Below are 19,772 nucleotides of genomic sequence, written 5' to 3' on the forward strand. Positions count from 1 at the left end.
AATAACTTTGAAAAATAAGAATTGAAATAAGTTAATTTATGTTTATTGATAAATGTTCCATTTTTGGTTCGATAATTTTTGCAGCCATCTGTCACTTTGGCACGTGTAGCAAAGTCATTATTCATGGTAAGCAGCGACTTCATCAGAAATACATTATAGTACGCGTTGTGAAATAGGAATGTGTTTTATATCCTTATATCTCTGTGGTATTTTCGCGGAAAAATTGGATCGGTGTTGAATGATTCAGTCGATTTTCATCGCGCCCTTGAAATAATTCCGATAATATGAATTTATCGTCATTCTCTGCGATTTAATGGAGAATAGAGATTGTGTTGCAAATAACCACCAGCGGCGACAACGCAATTAAATGATAACATGGATTGTGACCGGGATTAACCGAACAACAGGGATAAAATACCGGCTATAATGGGACCGCACCGATTGCTATATGCCGCTTTATCTATTATTGTCTGTTTTAAAAACTTATTCAAATTTTATAATGCAATCTCCCACATGCGGCCCATACTCGCTCGTATATTATCGGGATTCTTCAGCGAGCTCTTTACACCCAAACGACCCCGAACGGTTTATGGCATGTTTGAAGGGCTACGAACCTCGACGCTTGACCTCTTAACTCACATTTTCAATTTTTGAACGGAAAAAAACGCAGCACATTTGCCGTATTTAACAGTTTTTATTCAACTTTTTAAACTATAACAACCATTTGTAAAATATTTTGTCAAAAGCATAAAACGTTGATAATTTACACTAGATTAAAATATAACTAAATTTTAAAATAAAAAAATATATATTATTGCAAATTAATAAGCAATAATATGAGTTTATTCAATCCTCTATGTTAAAATTGAATATTATCTACTCTTTTCTTCATGTTAAAATAAAATTTTGTATTATACACGACGATAAAATTTTCATTATCTTTTCGAGCATATCAGCGTCTCGGCTGACGCCTCGACGCTAAATTGCTCTCAAAGATTAAATTCAATTTTATCGTCTTGTAGAATAATAGTTATTTATAATAATATAATAGCGTCAGCCGAGACGCTAATATGCTCGAAAAGATAATGAAAATTTTATCGTCGTGTATAATATAAGATTTTATTCAATCCTCACTAATTTTGTAGTAAATTTGGTCTATATTTATAAAAAGTAAAATTCAACAATGAAATCTAATGTCAAAGATCGTTAGCAACTAACAACTGCAGATATACAACAATGGATGTATTTTTTTATCATCTAGACGATAAAATTTCACTTTAACATGAAGAAAAGAATAGATAAAATTCAATTTTAACACAGAGGATTGAATAAATACTATATATTATTGTGTTTTTATCGTTTACTGTTTTTTTTCCGTTTTTTTTAAACAGAGAGTTGTACTTTCACTAAATATTATTAAATACTTCATAAACAATCTGAAAAGCGAAAAAACGTTTTATCTAAATTTATAGCAATAATGAAATTAGTTATATATAAGATGAAGTATGGATTCCAAACCCTTCTAAATGTAAACATTGCAGTGCATATTTTTATTATGATGTTAAATAAACCAAACAAAAATTATGTTTTTTTAATTACACACATCAAAACGAATTTTGTGCCTGAAGTAAAGGAATGCAGTTTCGAAAAAAAAATATAAAAAGAGCCTGCTTTTGTAACCAATACCTAAGAAAATCTATAATTTAACTTAAACTTAACTTAAAAATTGTAACTATTAGTTATAAAATAGTGAAAAGAATAAGTAAACATTTATCTGCAAAAGTGACTACTTTTGTGACTAAATGTCACAAGTAAAAGGTTTACGTTTTGGCTATGGAGTAAAAATTTTATTTTTGCGCCGAAGCATTGTTACATTGTATTTCCCAGTAGTAACTTTTTACTTTTTTCTTAAATATATAAACATTTGCATAACATTTGATTTCCTCTGATAATTTATTAAAAAATTTGCAACAGTTATAATTTATACTTTTCTGAAATAATGCATTTCTATGTTTATTTGGAATTTGAAATGTTCTTTACATCTGGGACATCGGGCCGTATCCCGAAATATTTACTTAAAGCATGAGTATAAAGTAAAAGCAAATACTTGAAGTATAAAGTAAAACCATTTGATAAGTATGAATAAGCTCTTACTTTTACTTCGGAGTAAATGCTTTGATTTTTCGGAGAATATGCTCTAAAAATAAATCAACCTAGTACTAGTAGGCTAGTAATCTAGTAATCTAGTAGGATTTTTTTGTCTGCGAAAAGCAGTCGTAATCCAAGGTTCTAAACCATATCCACTATTTCCTAACAAAATGGCGTTATAGTTTTTTCTATTAAAAAGTTCTCGAATTTGTGAATTTTTCCATATTCGGGAATTATGAACTGAACCCGGTTATAAAGCATCAATGCTAGTAAACATTACTTTGACATCACATATTGCCTGCACATTTAAACTAGTAAAGTTTTTCTTTGGGAAGTGATATTTGGCATGCCATTGTTGTTTTGCTTCATTAATAGAAATATTTGTAGAAGGAAAGTGAATCCACTCATCAACTTTTTCTAAAATCCTATTCATCACTTCAGTTATCGTTTTAGAAACTGTGCTTTGATGAACATCAAGTTCTTCTCCAATTCCTGTTTGGAATCGAGGATCTGCCAAGTACCGGAGAAATATTCTCATTTTTTTTTTCAGGCAAAAAATACCTAGCCAAAACATGAATATTTTCTCGTTCAAACTGATATAAAGTTTTGAATTCTTTTCCTAAGAGTTTGCGACGTTGTTTGTACGTTTTTCTTACCCTTAATTGCACAACATCCACCATCGTTTCGACTTTGATGTGTTACTTTTAAAAAGTGATGCTCGCACTGATTTGCATCAACAATTTTGAAGTAAATGCTCAATGAAAAAAGCATTTACTTTGTTTTATTCATTTTGTTTTGAGTAAAACCTCGACCTTAAAGCAAATACTCGCCTAAGATGCTTTTACTTTTAGTAAAAGCTTACACTTACATTTTTATTCATACATTTTAGAGCATTTACTTGCAAAATTTGAAGTAAAAGCATTTACTCAATTTTATTCATACGGTTCATCGACTTGCTTAATTTGACATTGAAAAGTAACAATAAAAAAAGTTATGATCAACCATGAGGAAAATGTAAAATGTACAGCCTTTTTTCTTTAGAAAAAAAAAATCCAATAAATTTAGAAAAAATTAAAACTTTTTTTTTTTTAAATAGAAACAAAAAATATCGATCACTTTAAAAGAGGTGTTCAGAGTTATTTAAGTCGCGCTTGTGAAGAGCAGTTGTTTTTGGTTTTTTTTTGAAAAAAACTTTTTGCAATTTCTCGAATTATCTCCGAAAAGAAAAACAAGTATTATTTTACTTTTATATTTTTACTTTTTTTCATTGTCACTATCGAATATCAAATTAATCATTTTATGCGTCAGTTAAGAGTCAGCCTGTATTTTTATTACATTTGCTTTGACAATAAAATTCAGAATCTATAAGGTAAACATTCTTGTGAATATGCTCCCATTTTTTTAATTTTTTCTAATAAGCATGCATCATATTTTTTAAGAACGTCTTGCCACTCATAGCTTTAATCCTTAAGCCTTCTTCAGATTTTCAATTACTTTTTGGTGATTTTCGACTTTATTGTTTCGTAAAAAAACAAAAAACTATGCCAATTTTTTTTGGTTAGTAATTAAAAACTTCGGAAATTGTTAAATATCTACTAAATAATTTTGATACAATCTGAACTTTTCAGATAATAAACCTTTTCTCATTTTTTCTAACTTATTAAAACTCTGTAAACATCTTCAAATTTATTCGAAAAATGACTAAATGAGATGTGAGTACGTTTTTTTTTTATTATTAACGTTTGATAAGAACGGAACCGTTAGGCTATTTAGCTTTCAAAGTCAAGTAGTTAACAAAGACACAGACTTTCTGTATGAAAACAGAATTTGTTTACATTGTGACAGCAACTTTGAGATCAAAAAAATCCCATTGAATTGAATTTTAGTCCCGGCCATATTTTAGAGACATAGCCCCCCTCAACGCTTAATATTATCTTTACTAAACAATTATAAAAAACATTTACAGGTGTCCCAAAAACAAACCGCTTTACGTCAACCAGTCATAGAAAATGTAATTCTAAGAAAAAAAGTTGAAATATCTTCGTTCGTTAAAGAGTTACAGCTTAGCAAAGAGGGGCGCGAGTTCTGAACATCCTGTATTAATTTGTATATTTGAACTCTGTTATGCCAAGTGTCGTTTCGAATTGAATTTATAGAATACTCCATACAATTTCCAGTATGTTATAATTATCCTTCGAATCGTCGGTGTTTCACGAAATTAGCCAAATTCTCTCTTTAATAAACATGTTGACGTTTGCCATGTTGATGTTATCATGTTAAACGTAAACTTGTAGCATCTCTCCGTCGAACATATACAATATAACTGATGCATATGTAATTTAACGTGATTTACGTGACCTACAAACTCAAAACAGAACCATTCGCTTTTATGAGGATCTCTGTTTTAATATTCAAACCAGCTGACTGGCAGATACCCCCGATAAAATTTGTTTATTCGCAATTTCAAAAAAACGAAATCCACAAAACTTGTAAAGTGCGATGATAAGTCCTAAATCCTGTTTTTACATTTAGTTCAAGGAGATTTTTATAAGCAAACCCGGATTTAAATAAAATTATGTTATTGGATTAAAGCCAAGGTTAAACTTTCAAGATTCTTCACAAAAAATGGTGGATGCGCTGCGTTAAATGTATTTTATATCGTGTAGGAGTGATAACGTTGGCTTTTTGTACTCGTTTCTCCCTTTTGTGAAGTTTTAAATTGGATTTAATGTCGTTTTGTGTGGTTATTTAGCACAAACACGTGTGGAAAAATATGACGTTTTCGGCTAACGAAGCGATAAAAGAGATCATTTCAGCCAAGGCTTCTGATAAAAAACCTTCTTAACTCTGCAAAATCGATGCAAACACAGCTGCGAAACTCTACTTTTCTTCATTGATTTATAAATCTAATCTATGTTACTTGTCACATTTCTTGTCAAGTATAAACCGTGTTTGTGAAATTCTCCAACTGGAATTTTATGGAGAGTTCATGACAATTTTTAATTGAAACCGTTTTTATTTGTAGACAATAACTTTTAAACGGCGTTTGTGTCATATTAGTTTTTTTACGGCTCGAGATTCAAAGAAAGCGAAATTGCGTTAATATTTTATGCGAGGATTTGCTCCAGACATTATCGAGTTTATATCCAATTGGCTTTTGGAAACTTTATTAATCCGGAACATAAATTTTTGAATTTCCTCTAACTTGACCACATTTCACACCTGACTGACTTACAACCCCTTTTATAAATTAATTGACGTGAAGACGTCTTTATCGCTGAGAATCCTTTCTTTTTTCTTTGTGCAAAAGCAAAACACTGCGAAAAAGAAAAGACGAGAAGCTATGGCATTAATCAATATCTGACGCCAAATACCAGCACACTTTTTCTATTATTTATACCCTTTTTGTTGAAATATTAAATTTTTTCCCCTTCAATTAATTTTCAACACTGTCGCTAATTACAATGACTGAGTTACAAAGTTTTAAGCTCCGGTGTGAATAAATGTAATTTTGTAAAAATTGGAACACAAGGAAAACATGTTTACCACCTGTTGGATGTCTGTTTCATTTCAAAAGCAAACAATTTTTTGTTAAAAGTGCTATTTTTTAGTTTTCTCTATTCCAAAATCGAAAATCTCAATTGTGTTTGTAAACAAACGGATGTAATTGTTTAACGAAACCAAACATAAATCAGATAATAATCAAACCAATAAAAATGCATAAAACAAAATACTAAAAGCCAAATATATTTTTATCAAAAACAATTTTTATCCGCGAAACTCATTTTTCACCAGTGACAAATTTCTACAATTGAAATTCTTGCCAAAAAAAATAATTTTTGTTGGAAATACGAATGTAAATAACCTGTCTTGTTTGTAATAAACGTGAAATGCTATAAGGAAGTTTCTCCATTTCGGAACGCGTGGCAGAGGGAGGAAATTCTGTTGTAGGCCATTTAAATTTAGAGTGGAAATAATTAATCCTCTGGGAGTAGTATATAATGTTTCTTCAGTTTAAAAACCACCGAGCGCCCTGTATTTTAATCTAAGATGAAGTAATAAACGCAAATTGGATTTTAGACAGTACATGAAATTTTATTATTAATAAGTCTGTAATTTTATCATTCAAAACGACTACCGAATTACTCATCATCTCTGTTATTATAATTTTAATTAAAAACACCTTGCGTAAATTCAAATCAGAAACTTGTTTGTTTTACTTCGATAAGATTACTCCCAACACGTGATTTCTTATGTTTACCTTCACAACTGTGCAAAATGTCACCTAGATACCTGATTTTTCGTAAGTAGCAAAAAAATCAAACTAAATGTAACTTTGTACAGTCCTAGTCATCAATAACGTCTCAAGTCAAAACAACACGGCGCTGCTACCAAAAATCGTAGGGGGCTTCGAAGCCACTAACCAATCCCAGTTTGCCTTTATGGTACAGTTGTATTTTTTTTTCAGCAAATTAAATGATGATTGTAGGTGTCTATAAGGCTCTACGGCCACCATATCTGCGGAGGCTCTATTATAGACCCTTCTCATGTCCTCACAGCCGCTCATTGCTGCCTCAATAATGACAACAACAAGCCGTACCCTCCTCACATGATGTCAATAACAGCAGGAAGTCTGCATCTGAATAATGCACCGATGGTGAAATCTGTAAATGCAATTATTGTCCACCCGAAATACGACACCGAGCGTCTGGTCAACGACATTGCTTTGATTAGAGTAAAAACCTCGATTTAAAACATTAAATTTTACTAAAACTTTTTAAAGATTAGAGGGGTTTTCGAATGGTGGAGCAGACTTTTGACTGCCATTCCGATTGCCAGTGTTGTGCCGGAGCATGAATACTGTTTCTCGTGTGGCTGGGGAACCACCAAATTTGTAATAAATTCGTAGCACTTGTTTTTTTATTATAAATATTTTGTAGAACACATCGAAACCCAGTAATCATCTTCTTTACGTTAACATTCCAATATATAATAGAAAAATGTGTCAAAAAATATACCAACCAATGCCAATCACTGATAAAATGATATGTGCAGGAGCAAAAGGGAAGGATTCATGTCAGGTAGTAAGCACGACTAAAAATTAATTAGCAACTAGTTGGGATAGATTACAAGTCTAACATTTCAATCATTAATTAGCAAGTTACGACAAAATTTCAGCATGTTTCAGTTTCAAATCTTTTCCTGAAACCAATAGAATATCAAAAATAGTAGTGTATTGACTTACTCTGTAGTTATTGCTTCAAAATTATAATTTATGTTAATTTAGTAATAATACAGGGTGTGTCAAAACTTGCGCCCCAGAGAAAAATTTCAAGTAAGATAAGATACCAGAAACATGGAAAAATTGTTTAAAAAATTCAATTTTTTTTTTGATATTTGACATTTTTTACGTCTATTTAATGATACTGATAAATGATGATCTTGTATATGTTTTTCTTATAATTATTTAGTAAAAATACAAAAATTTTGCCAATAAAAGCCACAAATAACATTAAACAAAGTTACATTTTAAGATACAGTTTCCTTGTTTCCTCTCCTAATAGCCTGTAGCAAAAAACATTTTTTCCATGTTCCTGGTATCTTACCTTCCATGGCATTTTTCTCTGGGGCGTGAGTTCTGGCGCAGTCTGTATTCACAAAATTTGGAGAATAAGTCTTATCCGTGGAGATTACGACGCCATTTACATTAAGACTAAATCTAGCTTCTAATTAGACCAAATTTCAGCTAAATTAATTATCAACACACACATTTAATAAAAAGCGCTTCATTTTTTAGATAACACTCTGTGTATTACTTAGCAGCAGCATTGTCCCGAATTAGGTGTCATAATTAGAGTAAATACGCTCAAAAGATAACACAAAGAAACAATAAATTAATTACGTTCTATTTTTATATTTTTATAAGGTCGTTTCAACCGTCAAACAATCAAATTATTCTTATTCAAAGAATAAAATTTTGTTCAAAACTGCTCGTAATCTCGCTTAAGTCAATTAAAAATCATCCGTTGTTGCAATAACAATGTTTAGAAAATTTCTAACGAGAGATAAAGTCGGTTATTTGCTTGCTTTAACCACAGTGGAGAGAAAAAAGATTATGACGTCAGATACTTGAAACTTAATCAAGGATCCAATTAGACCCAATTTCAATTAAATTAATGATGGGGGATATGCTCCTGCTTAAATTCTTAATTAAATCTCTTAAAAAAACAAACGTATTAATTAATTTTCAGTCAAAAAAGAAATTAATTTCAGGGCGACTCTGGAGGACCATTAGTCTGCAATGGTGTCCTTGCAGGAATTGTGTCTTGGGGAAGTGGATGCGGCGATTATCCTGGAGTATACACAGCTGTAGCCAAATATAAATCATGGATAAATCATTTCATAATGAATTCTTCTTCGACACTGAAATACAACATCTTGGCTGTGATTTTTAATGTCGCATTTGCGTTCTTTATTTAAAATAAAAACAACAAACATTAATTCTTTATCCTGCGTTAATTCTTTATCCTGCGTAAATGCCTACTATTTTATACCAATATTTCAGAGTTTTTACGAAAAACCAACCAACCTGAAAATTTTATGACATATTTGAGTTGTGTGACCTAAAATTTGTTAAATTTGGTAAAAAATATTCTCGATATTTATTTGTGGTTCTCAATGAGAATGCTTGTTTTATTACCGCCCAAAATCCGATTAAGTTCTTTACTACTATTTGTTACAAATAACGACAAACTTAACACATTACAATATCTTTTTTTGTTTTATAATCTCACCATAATGTAAATCCTTACAAATATTAAGTAAGATTATATCGTAAAGTGAAAAACATGAAATAGACACCAGTAATCAGTGAAAATGTCTTCGGAATCTGACGACAATGTTTTCGACGAAGTTATGCTCCAAGTGGGATATTCGGGGAAATTCCAAAAAATCTACAATTATACTTTCAATCTAGTTTTCGTTTTTGTGGCCACTATGGCCAGTTTTAACACAATTATTTCTCTCTCAACACCTGAACATTGGTGCAAAGTGCCCGGGAGAGAGGCCAACATGTCCTTAGACTTGTGGAAAAATCTCACAATTCCGCGGTAAGAACAAAAATGAAAAAACCTAAAAAATCGTCTCAAATTTTAGAACAAACAGCAGTGAAAGTGAGTTTAGCCAGTGCAGTATGTTCAACAAAAGTGACGGGAGCTCAGTGATTGGTAATATACAGTGTGTTGGCGTAAAAGTAAAAAAATGCATTTCAGATTGTTTGCATGGCTGGGAGTACGACCAAACCTACTACACCCAAACAATCGTAAGCCAGGAAAATTGGGTTTGCGGTTCGAAAATGCACGCTACGAATTTGTTAGTCGTCGGAAAAATCGGTGAAATTTTAGGAACTGTTTTTAGCCAACTTGGGGACATGTAAATTGTGACCCATTTTGAACCCATTCCCACTTCTAAAATTTGCAGATACGGCCGTCGCCCCATTTTCTACGCCGGAATCGTGTCAGTCGTCGTGGGCCGGTTGGGCCTTTTGGTCTCCAAGGGCTTTTTCCTCTTATTCGTCGCATTTTTGATAATCGGAAACCTCTCAGGCATGGCATTATTTCAAGCCCCTCTGGTCATTTCAGTGGAAATATCCAGTGTCGAAGACAGGGCAATGATCCCACTTTTGCAGTGTGTTGGATGGACTCTGGGGCTCTGTGTGTCCCCCTTGATTTTTTGGTGGCTGGGTGATTGGATCCCTTTCACCGTTATAACCACAGTCCCTGTCTTGATTTTTTTATTTTTCCGACCGTAATAGAAAAAATGTGAAAATACCTACAAAACTTGACCAAATTTTTGCAGATATATGATTGAGTCGCCCCGCTGGTTGGCTAGCAAGGGCAAAATCAAAGAATGTGTAGTGGAGTTAAAAAAAATTGCAAAAATAAACCGGACGCAATTATCTGATAAAGTTTTGGTCACTTTGAATAACAAATCGGTGGCCGAGGAGAAAAATTTCGGTGTGATGAGTCTCTTCGGGAGCTGGAAGTTGGCGAAAAAGTCACTTTTGATAATCTCAAGCTGGTAAATTTTTGAAAACTCTGGTGTGCCAGATCTCTCGCCCCAGAGAAGGTGTAAGATAACAGGAGCATGGAAAAAATGAAAAAAAATCTATCTACAAAAATTTCGAAGTTATGAGAGTTTGAATTATGCACTTTGACTCTATTTATTTTTGTTGGAAAATAATTTTCCAAGTTTTTGTTACAGGATATTAGAAGAGGAAACAAGGAAGCTGTATCCTAAATTGTAACTGTTTAATGATTTAATTCGTAGCTTTTATTGGCAAAATTTTTGTCCCTTTACCAAATACTTATTAAAAAAACATACAGGGTGTTCCGTTTTAATTGTTACAAACTTAAACAGGTGATAGAATATTCAATTTTAATACAAAAGTTTCCTATCAACATGTATCAAAAAATGTTACGTAAGCGAGCTACACTCCTTGAAAGAGACGCGTTTTTAATGGAGTTTTCCCACTATTGTAGAATAGATAAAATTACAAGAGTTTGTATAGCTGATTACTTTTAAACACCTGAACGAATTTATAGATCAGTTGTCGAAAGTTTTAATCGCGGGTCTCTTAAACGGTAAAACAAATTTTATTTTTATCCTTTTTATGGTCTGTAAGACAAATTGTAAATTGATTTTACTCAAAAACAGTAAGTTTTATCGAAAAAACGCAAGAGACCTCTTTTTTGTGAAAAACTATGAAATTTAGAATTTTGTGGCTGAAAGTGGCAAAAACCAACCGCCAAAATAGTTACGGTACTTTTTACCCTAAACCCCCCAATTTAGGACGCCCCTGAGTAAAAATTTCGACATTTTATCTTTGAATTCATTTGGGTGTTTAAAGGTTATCAGTTGTACCAAATTTTGTAATTTTATCTACGATGGTTTCTGAAATAATGGAAAAAATCCATTAAAAGATGCACCCCTTTCAGGGGATGTGGTTCTCTTATACAGAGTGTTCCGTCTAAATCCCACTTTAGAAGTATTGGGAGTTGCAATAATCGTATTTATTTGAAAATTGGTACATAGCCATAAACAATTAAGTCCTCCTAAATGAAAATATTTTCAAGATGGCGGCACTTCCGCTTATACCGGAAGTCGGTCTCAACATTCTTATTTTAAATGGAAGGGTATATTTTTTACTGCGTTTTTCGATTAATTGGGTTATTTTAAGAGAATTTTCATGAGCTTTCCCTATACCTAAATTTAACCGTTTTGGAGTTTTTCAAAAATTTTTGGATTTGCACCTTCCACTTTAAAAACCAGTAACTCTGCTGTTTTTAAAATTTTGAATTCGTTTTTATGGCGTTTGAAAGAGAAAGTTTAGATCTTTCTTTCGGTGTTACTTTTGTAATAATTCAAATACCCATAACTCAATTTTTTCAAATGAAATACCCCAATTTTTATTATACAAAATGGAGGAGAATTTAATTCTGCATTGATCTGTATTAACATTCCCTATACCTAAATTTAATAATTTTTAAGTTGTGGTGACTTTTTGTTGAGACTGCCGAAAATCTGTTATTAGCCACATTCGTTTTCGTATAGTTTGCTATGGAAATAAAAAATGTCAAAATTGTTTCTCAATAAATGTCGACAGTGACTTATTATTTCACAAATAGTGCCAAAATATGGAGAGTCAAAGCTATTTGGCAAATAATAAGTCACTGTCAACGTTTACTGAGAAACAATTTTGACATTTTTGATTTCCATAGCAAACTATGTGAAAACGGGTATGGCTAGTAATAAATTTTCTGTAGTATTAAAAAAAGTCCATAACTTGAAAATTATTAAATTTAGGTATAGGGAATGTTAATACAGATCAATGCACAAATAAATTCTCTTCTATTTAGTAAAATAAAAATTGGGGTATCTCATTTGAAAAAATTGAGTTATGAGTATTTGAATTATTACAAAAGTAACCTTAAAATTTTTGGATATGTTATTTTTTTTCAAAATTTAAAAACACCAGAAAAAGGATCTAAGCTTTCCCTTTCAAACGCCAAAAAAACGAATTTAAAATCTTAAAAAATGGCAGAGTTACCGATTTTTAAAGTGGAAGGTGCAAATCCAAAAATTTTTGAAAAACTCCAAATATTTCAAAAACGGCTAAATTTAGGTATACGGAAAGCTAATAAAAACTCCCTTAAAATAACCCGATTAATGCAAAAACGCAGTAAAAAAATATACCTTTCCATTTAAAATAAGAAAGTTGAGACCGACTTCTGGTATAACCGGAAGTGCCGCCATCTTAAAAATATTTTCATTTAGGAGGACTTAATGGTTTATGGCTATGTACCAATTTTCAAATAAATACCATTATTCCAACTCCCAATACTTCTAAAGTGGGGTTTAGACGGAACAGCCTGTATAAAATTTTTCGATATATGTTTATAAGAAACTTTTATCTTAAAATTGAATATTCTATCAACTGCTTAAATTTGTAACATTAAAAATGTATACAAGATCATCAGACAAAAAATGTTAAATGAAAAATAAATATCAAAATTTTTTAACAGATAGAATTATTTAAACATTTTTTTTCATGTTCTTGGTATCTTAAGATACTTGAATTTTTTTCTGGGGCGCGAGTTCTGACACACTTTGTTTAAAAAAAAAAACAAAATTTGTAAACAGGATTTGCCAAATGATGATCTACTTCATTCTGTTCTTCAACGTGAGCAACTTGAAAGGAAACCCCTTTATGAACTACTTCTGGCAAGGTTTGGGCGAGCTCCCGGGATATTTCCTGGGTAAATACCTGAGTGATGCAATTGGTCGCAAATACACGAGATTTGGTGCTTTTATCGCCATCGGAATCGTTGCAATTATTTTAGCATACGTATTGTCGTGTCTGTATTTTAATTAATCACAAACTCGTATTTACCCCATTTTAGTTTCAGGCAATGTAATAATAATTACAGTCTGCGGAATCCTCATGAAATGTCTTTCGTCGGTAGCTTTTTATGCCATGAATTTGCAAACTTTAGAAATATACCCCACGTGTCTGCGGCAAACCGGCTCCTCAATAGGGTATCTAGTCGCCAGTCTTTTCGGTATTTTGACACCGTACGTCACCTATCTTGTAAACACCCGAATTACATACTTTTATTTCTCTCTAATTATATTTTTGTTTGAAGGGAACTGCGATAAATGCGGGTTTGCCCTATGTCATTATCGTAGTTTTAGCTGCGGCAGGTGCAATATTCGGCATGTTTATCCCGGAAACACTCAACGAAAAGCTTCCGGAATCTATTAGAGAAGCTGAGGAATTTGGCGCCGATCAGAGAGTCTGGGCGTTCCCCCGGGGCAAAATATTCACACATAAAACTGTACCGAACAATGTTATATAAATAAATTTTTATCACAATTCTAAATTTTGATTCTTATCAGGCAACATACAGTCTGCCATTGTTCCAATTGTGTGACTAATCGGAATTGATTGTTTATAACTCGAGACACGTAGTCGCCAAATTTTTGCGATACCTCACATATCTTATCAGTTATTACAATCAATCAGTTACAAAAATTCGGTGAAAACATCTAGTTTGAGATTTATTATGATGTCTTTGTTTGGTGTTAACATGGCAGTGCCGATCAAAGAGAATATAAGAGAGAGTCGGATTTACATTCTTTCGAGTGTCGAAAATGTGGAAAATCACACTCTTGACAAAAAGTATCTCTTCTTTAAAACGCTACAATTGGTAAGTATAAATACGATTTGATTTTACTTTATTAAAAAGGTTTAGATTTTTTCGTTATGTTCGCTGATGTTGTTTGCATACGGAATCAGAGCAACAGAAAATGAAATCGAAGATATGTTAAAATATGTTGTTTTGGGAGGACTCACAATTTATCCTTTGCTTTTTATTTTGCTACAAATTGATGTAAAACGGCGTCCACTGATTGTAAGTTATATTACATTAATCACTACTTTTATGATTTGTAATTTTAGATAGTTTGCAATGCTACAGCAATGATCACTTTATTAGCAATCGGTGCTACCGCTGTATCGTCATTGTGGACCAATAAAAGTTATTTTTTTCCACCGATTGATAAAGAACGACATTATGAATCACTGATGCTACTTAGATCATCGTTTTTATCAATCACAAGTAGCTTTTTATATGGAATAGAATCTCTAATAATGTGTTACGAGATTAGAAAATTTTATCGCAACAATAGTAATTAGCTTTGCAGTTATGTTAAATGTTTCGAATATGTTATACAATTTTAACGTTACTGTGATATAAATTATGTGAATAAATTGTTTCTATACTGTTTCACTGACATTTTTTGTCCAAGCCCCAAAATACTAAAAATTTAAATTATTCCTGTTTGCCGCTCATTATGCGGCAAATTCCGAATGTTTGAAAAACCGAAAGTGTTGAATTTCTCCATATTACACAATAAAATTTCGTACGCAACAAATCATCTGAATACTCATTATGTTGTTTGTTTACGAATTAAAACAAATCAATAGATAAATTAATACTATAATCTTTGCAAAACCCTTTTCGCGATTACCCGTTTTCGTGATTACCCAAAATCGATTTTGTCTTAGTGAATGACATCGCATCTGTCAGTTTCACGTGTATTAATATTTGGCAATTTCGTGAAAACTAATTTCCAAGCTTATAACCATGTCCAAAAAACGCGGAAATAAAAAGAATCTAAATTTGGAAAGTGACAATGACGAAGAAGGGCCCGTTGCGAAAACGGAGGCCGAGAAAGGTAACATAACCTCAAAACCAAGTAAAAGTAAAGCCCCCAAAAAGGGGAAAAAGGGCAAAAAAGACGATTGGGTTGATGATGACGATGACAAGACGGTCTCCCTGATTGATAGTGTTGACGAGGAGATTCAACCCGTGGCGAAAAAAAGTGCAAAGAAGAGTGAGTTTTGTTAACATATGCTGGGATTTGCTTTTGGCTTATTTGGAAAATTCTAGAGTCGAAAAAGAAAGGTCACGAGTCCGGGAGTGAGGATGAGGAAGATAAAATTGAGGTTAAAGCGGAGCAGAATAAAAAGAAAGTGGGAAAAAAAGGTTGTTTATTGAATGTTAAGTTTACATTATTTTAAATTATGTTTAGGTAAAAATAAGGATGATGATTGGTCGGACAATGACAGTAATGTGGAGTTGCAAATTTCTGACGTAGAGGAAGAGATTCAACCAGTGAAGAAAAGCACCAAGAAGAATACTAAAACTAAAAAGAAGAAAGATCTCAGTGATGAGGATGAAGCTCTGGAACAACAAATTGAAGAACCCAAGCCAGTCGAATCAGACAAAGAAGAAGAACCTGACGAAATTACTGAAAAACTCTCCGAAATGCAAATAACAGAAGTGAAGAAAGAACCCGAAGAGAAAAAACTCACCCACAAGGAGAAGAAAAAACTGAAAAAGCAGCAAGAATATGAGAAACAGATGGAAACCCTCCTCAAGAAAGGTGGTCAAGGCCACTCAGACCTCGACAGTAACTTCACTGTCTCCCAATCGCAAAAAACCGCCGGTCAATTGGCCCAATTAGAGAACGCCGTTGACATTAAAATCGAAAATTTCAGTATCTCCGCAAAAGGCAACGATTTGTTCGTTAACGCGAATTTGCTAATCGCGAACGGGCGTCATTACGGTCTTGTGGGGCCCAACGGTCACGGTAAAACGACACTTTTACGTCATATTGCCCAACGCGCATTTGCGATACCCCCCAATATTGATATTTTGTACTGCGAGCAAGAAGTGGTCGCTGATAACTTCTCAGCGGTCGAGTCTGTGTTAAAATCAGATGTTAAAAGGACTGAATTATTGGATGAATGTAAAGAATTGGAGGATGCGTTTAATGCCGGTGATTTGGGAGTCCAGGACCGGCTTAACGAAGTTTATGCCGAATTGAAGGCCATTGGGGCGGATTCGGCCGAACCCAAGGCTAGGAGAATCTTAGCTGGTTTAGGATTTACTAAAGAAATGCAGGTAAGTTGTGTTTTCGACCGGTTTTTTGGGTAAAAAGGGTTTCAGGATAGGGCAACTAAAAATTTTTCTGGTGGATGGAGAATGAGGGTGTCCCTAGCAAGAGCGTTGTACATAGAACCGACTTTGTTACTTCTTGATGAACCAACGAATCATTTAGATTTAAATGCGGTTATTTGGTTGGACAAGTACGTTTTATTGATTTTTTTGTGAGGAAATTATGTGATTATTTCAGTTATTTGCAAACTTGGAAAAAAACTCTCCTTATTGTTTCACACGACCAGTCATTCTTAGATAATGTTTGTAATGAAATTATCCATTTGGATAATCAAAAGTTGTATTATTATAAAGGGAATTATTCAATGTTTAAAAAAATGTATCAACAAAAACGGAAAGAAATGATTAAGGAGTACGAGAAGCAGGAAAAACGTCTGAAAGAGTTAAAAGCACACGGATCGTCGAAGAAACAAGCCGAGAAGAAGCAAAAAGAGGCTTTGACGAGAAAACAAGAAAAAAATAGGACGAAAATGCAGAAACAAGAGGACGAAACAGCCCCAACTGAACTTCTTCAAAAACCTAAAGAATATTTCGTCAAATTTTCATTCCCGGAGCCTCCGCCTCTACAACCCCCAATTTTGGGGTTACATAGTACGTGTCTATTAACAAATTGTGACTGAAATAATTTTTTATTTTACAGACGTAACTTTCGCATACGCGGATCAAAAACCCCTCTTCCGCAACACCGATTTCGGTATCGACATGAGCAGCAGAGTAGCAATTGTCGGTCCAAACGGAGTCGGGAAATCCACCTTTTTGAAATTACTAACTGGTGATTTGACTCCACAACAAGGTGAAGTGCGGAAAAATCATCGACTGGTAATTCTTGTGTGATTATTTTTCTGGAAAGTTTGATGGGGGATTATTTTTCAGAGAATCGGCCGTTTTGATCAACATTCAGGCGAACATTTAACGGCTGAAGAAACCCCCGCTGAATATCTAATGAGATTGTTCGATTTACCGTACGAAAAGTCGCGAAAGCAATTGGGAACTTTCGGTCTAGCGAGTCACGCTCATACCATCAAAATGAAGGATTTATCGGGCGGGCAAAAAGCACGAGTGGCTTTAGCCGAACTGTGTCTTAATGCACCCGATGTCCTGATTTTGGACGAACCGACGAATAATTTAGATATCGAGTCAATTGATGCGCTAGCTGAAGCTATTAACGACTTCAGCGGTGGTGTCATTATAGTGAGTCACGACGAACGACTTATCCGGTAAGAGAAAAATTCGGTGTTTCACCCTACTAATATTTTTTTATAGTGAGACAGACTGCGCCTTGTATGTAATAGAAGACCAGACCATAAACGAACTAGACGGAGACTTTGACGACTACCGCAAAGAACTCTTGGAGAGTCTGGGTGAAGTGATCAATAGCCCCAGTATTGCAGCAAATGCTGCTGTTGCTCAATAACTTTACTAAAATATTTCTACATTGTATTTATTTAAAAAAAAAAAAAACAAATACAATCAATATTTTAATCTCTTCGCTTTCGCTTATCCCTATCATCTCTCCTTTCCGGCTCTTTGCGTTTACTCGCACGTTTAGCCTGACTCAAGAACTGATCTAAACCGAACGGATCCTCCTCTTTTTCGAATTGGACTGGTCCTGACCTCGGCGCATTCCGATCCGTTCCGCTGAACTCCTTATCCGGGACAAATCGGTTCGTTTTGACGATTTTCTCCAAATCTTCACCGTACACTTCCTTGTCCACATTTCTGCTAGGTCTGTACAAATGATTGGCCATTGAACCCCCCTCTCTCCACGGCTTATCGTAAACATTATACGCATCATCGTCCCCATATCCGTGCCCCAGGCCTTGGGCCTGTCCGAATAACCTCTGATCAAACTGCACCTCGTTTGAGGACACTCCTCTGGCCGGCATTCCCAACGCAATCTGTTCGGAAATATCCCTCTCTCGCTCCCTCTTCAACTTCGACCTCTTATCAGGGGCCGCTCGAGCTAAATTCCTCTCCCTCGCTCTCTCCTTATGACGGTCCTGTCGCAACATCTCCCTCTCCCGTTCCTCCTCATCGGTGATTTTCGCATCGGCGACTTTGATCCCTGCACGTTCATCTCTCGCTTTCTGCGCCAACTGTCTCAAATGCTCCTCTTTTTGTTCTTTTTCCTTTTGAGCGAGTTTCTTTTCGAGTTGGGCGCGGGTTTCAACAGCCTCTCGGGCTTTTCTATCGGCAATATACAATGCCTCGGCCAACTTGGCGAAATTCTCGTTGATGTGCAACTGTTGCAAGCCTCGGCCATCGGCAGCTAAACGCTTATCCAATGGGACTGTGTACCCCTTTGCGTTCTTCCAATTCGAAATACACGGCGGGATTTTCCACTCTTTTTGTTCCTTAACGGTGACACGTCGTGTAGGACTGTGCAAAACCGGAGCTGGGGGTGAAGGCGGCCCCCGGGGGATTTTCTTATTGATTTTGAAACGTGGTGGCTCCATTGGATCAACTTGGGCTTCAACGAGACGAATGACCCGCTGCTTCGCCCCCGAGTTGAACGCAGCCCCTTGTTGCGACGGAGTGTATCTGATAAATTCAGCGGGGCCCTGTTTTTCAGCACATCTGACCGGCATAGCAGCCGCGATTTTCGAATTTGTCAGTCTTTGTAATGCCTGACGGGTTTTTTCTGTGATATCTTCGATTTCCTCCTGACAGGGTTTAGCCAAACTTGGGTCGTTTTCAGAGGTTACTTCAACTGGTAACAAATCAGATAATTTGGAATAGACGATTTTGTCTTTGCCGTGGCCTTGACGTGCGATTACGTCGTATTTCACTTTGCCCTCGGCATCCAATTGGACCGCCAGAGCATTTGAAGTCGATTCCTTGCCCTTGCGCCCCATATCAAGGGGGTATTGGGCCACGTGGATCTCAGGGAATGCACCCCCATCTATAACAATTTTAATAAAAATCACTGATTAAAATTATGCGGTAAATTACCCCCAAAATCGGTATGCACTCGTGGGACCCAGCCCCTCCTCTGTCCATATGGCGGGGCGATGCTTTGGGCTGTTACTACAGATGTTGAACGCTGATTTGAGGCATTCTGTTGGCGTCTCTCGTCGTCGCGATCCCATACAGGTTGTATGGGGGCAGGTAATAAGCTACAAAACAATAATGGCGTCGTACAGTACCAACACAAAAGTGGGGTTATGTTACCTGGACAATTCCATTTCGTCTCCTAAATCAATAAAACTGTAACAATAGCGCAAAATATTCACACCACACACATTAATGGAACTTTTTAATAGTTCACTACACTAACAAATCGAAAAAAGCGTGAAAATTGATTGCACAATTGTGAATTTTGTTGGAACGATTCTGGTAAAGTTTTGCTATTATGCCCTCAGTCTACACTATTTTAAGAAGTTTTTAATTAGAACACACAATTAAGTAACCGATTAAAGTGTTTAATTTCGTTTTATAAAAACAATCTAATCAACGCCACTTAAACGTCAAACTGACGAAATGACAAATGACGTATCGAGGGAGGGGTTGCAGCTGGGATAGTTAATAACCGAAATCCGG

The 19,772-nt window shown here is 34.6% G+C and overlaps 5 protein-coding genes across 7 annotated transcripts; 4 read left to right on the forward strand and 1 right to left on the reverse strand.

The window, feature by feature from the left end:
• Positions 1 to 6,346: 6,346 nt before the first annotated feature.
• Positions 6,347 to 8,656, forward strand: LOC123007086 (trypsin alpha-3-like). 2 transcript variants are annotated; one of them, XM_044402122.1, is made up of 6 exons: positions 6,347 to 6,451; positions 6,493 to 6,593; positions 6,638 to 6,883; positions 6,932 to 7,042; positions 7,089 to 7,232; positions 8,422 to 8,656. In XM_044402122.1, exons 1-6 carry the CDS (start codon positions 6,427 to 6,429, stop codon positions 8,626 to 8,628), a joined length of 834 nt encoding a protein of 277 aa, XP_044258057.1. In that variant the 5' UTR covers positions 6,347 to 6,426; the 3' UTR covers positions 8,629 to 8,656. The 2 variants fall into 2 exon arrangements, with proteins under 2 accessions (XP_044258057.1, XP_044258058.1); XM_044402123.1 differs by having other exon boundaries at positions 7,089 to 7,229.
• A 346-nt stretch (positions 8,657 to 9,002) lies between these two features.
• On the forward strand, positions 9,003 to 13,589 carry LOC123007085 (beta-alanine transporter). Of its 2 annotated transcripts, none has more exons than XM_044402119.1 (8): positions 9,003 to 9,257; positions 9,304 to 9,374; positions 9,420 to 9,579; positions 9,628 to 9,954; positions 10,006 to 10,227; positions 12,850 to 13,064; positions 13,110 to 13,297; positions 13,353 to 13,589. In XM_044402119.1, the coding sequence occupies exons 1-8, from the start codon at positions 9,025 to 9,027 to the stop codon at positions 13,563 to 13,565; spliced, it is 1,629 nt and encodes a 542-aa protein (XP_044258054.1). In that variant the 5' UTR covers positions 9,003 to 9,024; the 3' UTR covers positions 13,566 to 13,589. The 2 variants fall into 2 exon arrangements, with proteins under 2 accessions (XP_044258054.1, XP_044258056.1); XM_044402121.1 differs by having other exon boundaries at positions 9,313 to 9,374.
• Positions 13,590 to 13,680: 91 nt separating this feature from the next.
• Positions 13,681 to 14,297, forward strand: LOC123007087. Its single transcript, XM_044402124.1, has 3 exons — positions 13,681 to 13,916; positions 13,962 to 14,120; positions 14,172 to 14,297. The coding sequence occupies exons 1-3, from the start codon at positions 13,773 to 13,775 to the stop codon at positions 14,190 to 14,192; spliced, it is 324 nt and encodes a 107-aa protein (XP_044258059.1). The 5' UTR covers positions 13,681 to 13,772; the 3' UTR covers positions 14,193 to 14,297.
• A 470-nt stretch (positions 14,298 to 14,767) lies between these two features.
• On the forward strand, positions 14,768 to 17,715 carry LOC123007608 (ATP-binding cassette sub-family F member 1). The gene is made up of 8 exons (XM_044402993.1): positions 14,768 to 15,105; positions 15,162 to 15,257; positions 15,304 to 16,178; positions 16,224 to 16,363; positions 16,411 to 16,823; positions 16,873 to 17,051; positions 17,106 to 17,449; positions 17,496 to 17,715. The coding sequence occupies exons 1-8, from the start codon at positions 14,856 to 14,858 to the stop codon at positions 17,644 to 17,646; spliced, it is 2,448 nt and encodes an 815-aa protein (XP_044258928.1). The 5' UTR covers positions 14,768 to 14,855; the 3' UTR covers positions 17,647 to 17,715.
• On the reverse strand, positions 17,658 to 19,718 carry LOC123007609 (puff-specific protein Bx42). Its single transcript, XM_044402994.1, has 3 exons — positions 19,404 to 19,718; positions 19,185 to 19,348; positions 17,658 to 19,134 (listed from the first exon to the last, which is right to left on the reverse strand). The coding sequence occupies exons 1-3, from the start codon at positions 19,415 to 19,417 to the stop codon at positions 17,711 to 17,713; spliced, it is 1,602 nt and encodes a 533-aa protein (XP_044258929.1). The 5' UTR covers positions 19,418 to 19,718; the 3' UTR covers positions 17,658 to 17,710.
• Positions 19,719 to 19,772: the final 54 nt, after the last annotated feature.

This window comes from Tribolium madens, unplaced genomic scaffold (genome assembly GCF_015345945.1).
Source record: "Tribolium madens isolate multiple individuals breed KSU strain unplaced genomic scaffold, Tmad_KSU_1.1 Scaffold_3;HRSCAF=73;Tcas5.2_LG2, whole genome shotgun sequence".
NCBI lineage: Eukaryota > Metazoa > Arthropoda > Insecta > Coleoptera > Tenebrionidae > Tribolium > Tribolium madens.

Bases quoted from the DNA above. Each gene is read 5' to 3' on its own strand.
- LOC123007085 (XM_044402119.1), top strand. From the start codon at position 9,025: ATGTCTTCGGAATCTGACGACAATGTTTTCGACGAAGTTATGCTCCAA. The intron at 9,955-10,005 runs GTAATAGAAAAA...AAATTTTTGCAG, and splicing joins ATTTTTTTATTTTTCCGACC to ATATATGATTGAGTCGCCCC. The intron at 10,228-12,849 runs GTAAATTTTTGA...ATTTGTAAACAG, and splicing joins CTTTTGATAATCTCAAGCTG to GATTTGCCAAATGATGATCT.
- LOC123007087 (XM_044402124.1), top strand. From the start codon at position 13,773: ATGATGTCTTTGTTTGGTGTTAACATGGCAGTGCCGATCAAAGAGAAT. The intron at 13,917-13,961 runs GTAAGTATAAAT...AAAAAGGTTTAG, and splicing joins TCTTTAAAACGCTACAATTG to ATTTTTTCGTTATGTTCGCT. The intron at 14,121-14,171 runs GTAAGTTATATT...AATTTTAGATAG, and splicing joins TAAAACGGCGTCCACTGATT to TTTGCAATGCTACAGCAATG.
- LOC123007609 (XM_044402994.1), bottom strand. The intron at 19,135-19,184 runs GTAATTTACCGC...AAATTGTTATAG, and splicing joins AGTGCATACCGATTTTGGGG to ATGGGGGTGCATTCCCTGAG.
- LOC123007608 (XM_044402993.1), top strand. From the start codon at position 14,856: ATGTCCAAAAAACGCGGAAATAAAAAGAATCTAAATTTGGAAAGTGAC. The intron at 16,824-16,872 runs GTACGTGTCTAT...TTTATTTTACAG, and splicing joins CCCAATTTTGGGGTTACATA to ACGTAACTTTCGCATACGCG. The intron at 17,450-17,495 runs GTAAGAGAAAAA...ATTTTTTTATAG, and splicing joins CACGACGAACGACTTATCCG to TGAGACAGACTGCGCCTTGT.
- LOC123007086 (XM_044402122.1), top strand. From the start codon at position 6,427: ATGTCACCTAGATACCTGATTTTTC. The intron at 7,043-7,088 runs GTAATAAATTCG...AATATTTTGTAG, and splicing joins GCTGGGGAACCACCAAATTT to AACACATCGAAACCCAGTAA. The intron at 7,233-8,421 runs GTAAGCACGACT...AATTAATTTCAG, and splicing joins GGAAGGATTCATGTCAGGTA to GGCGACTCTGGAGGACCATT.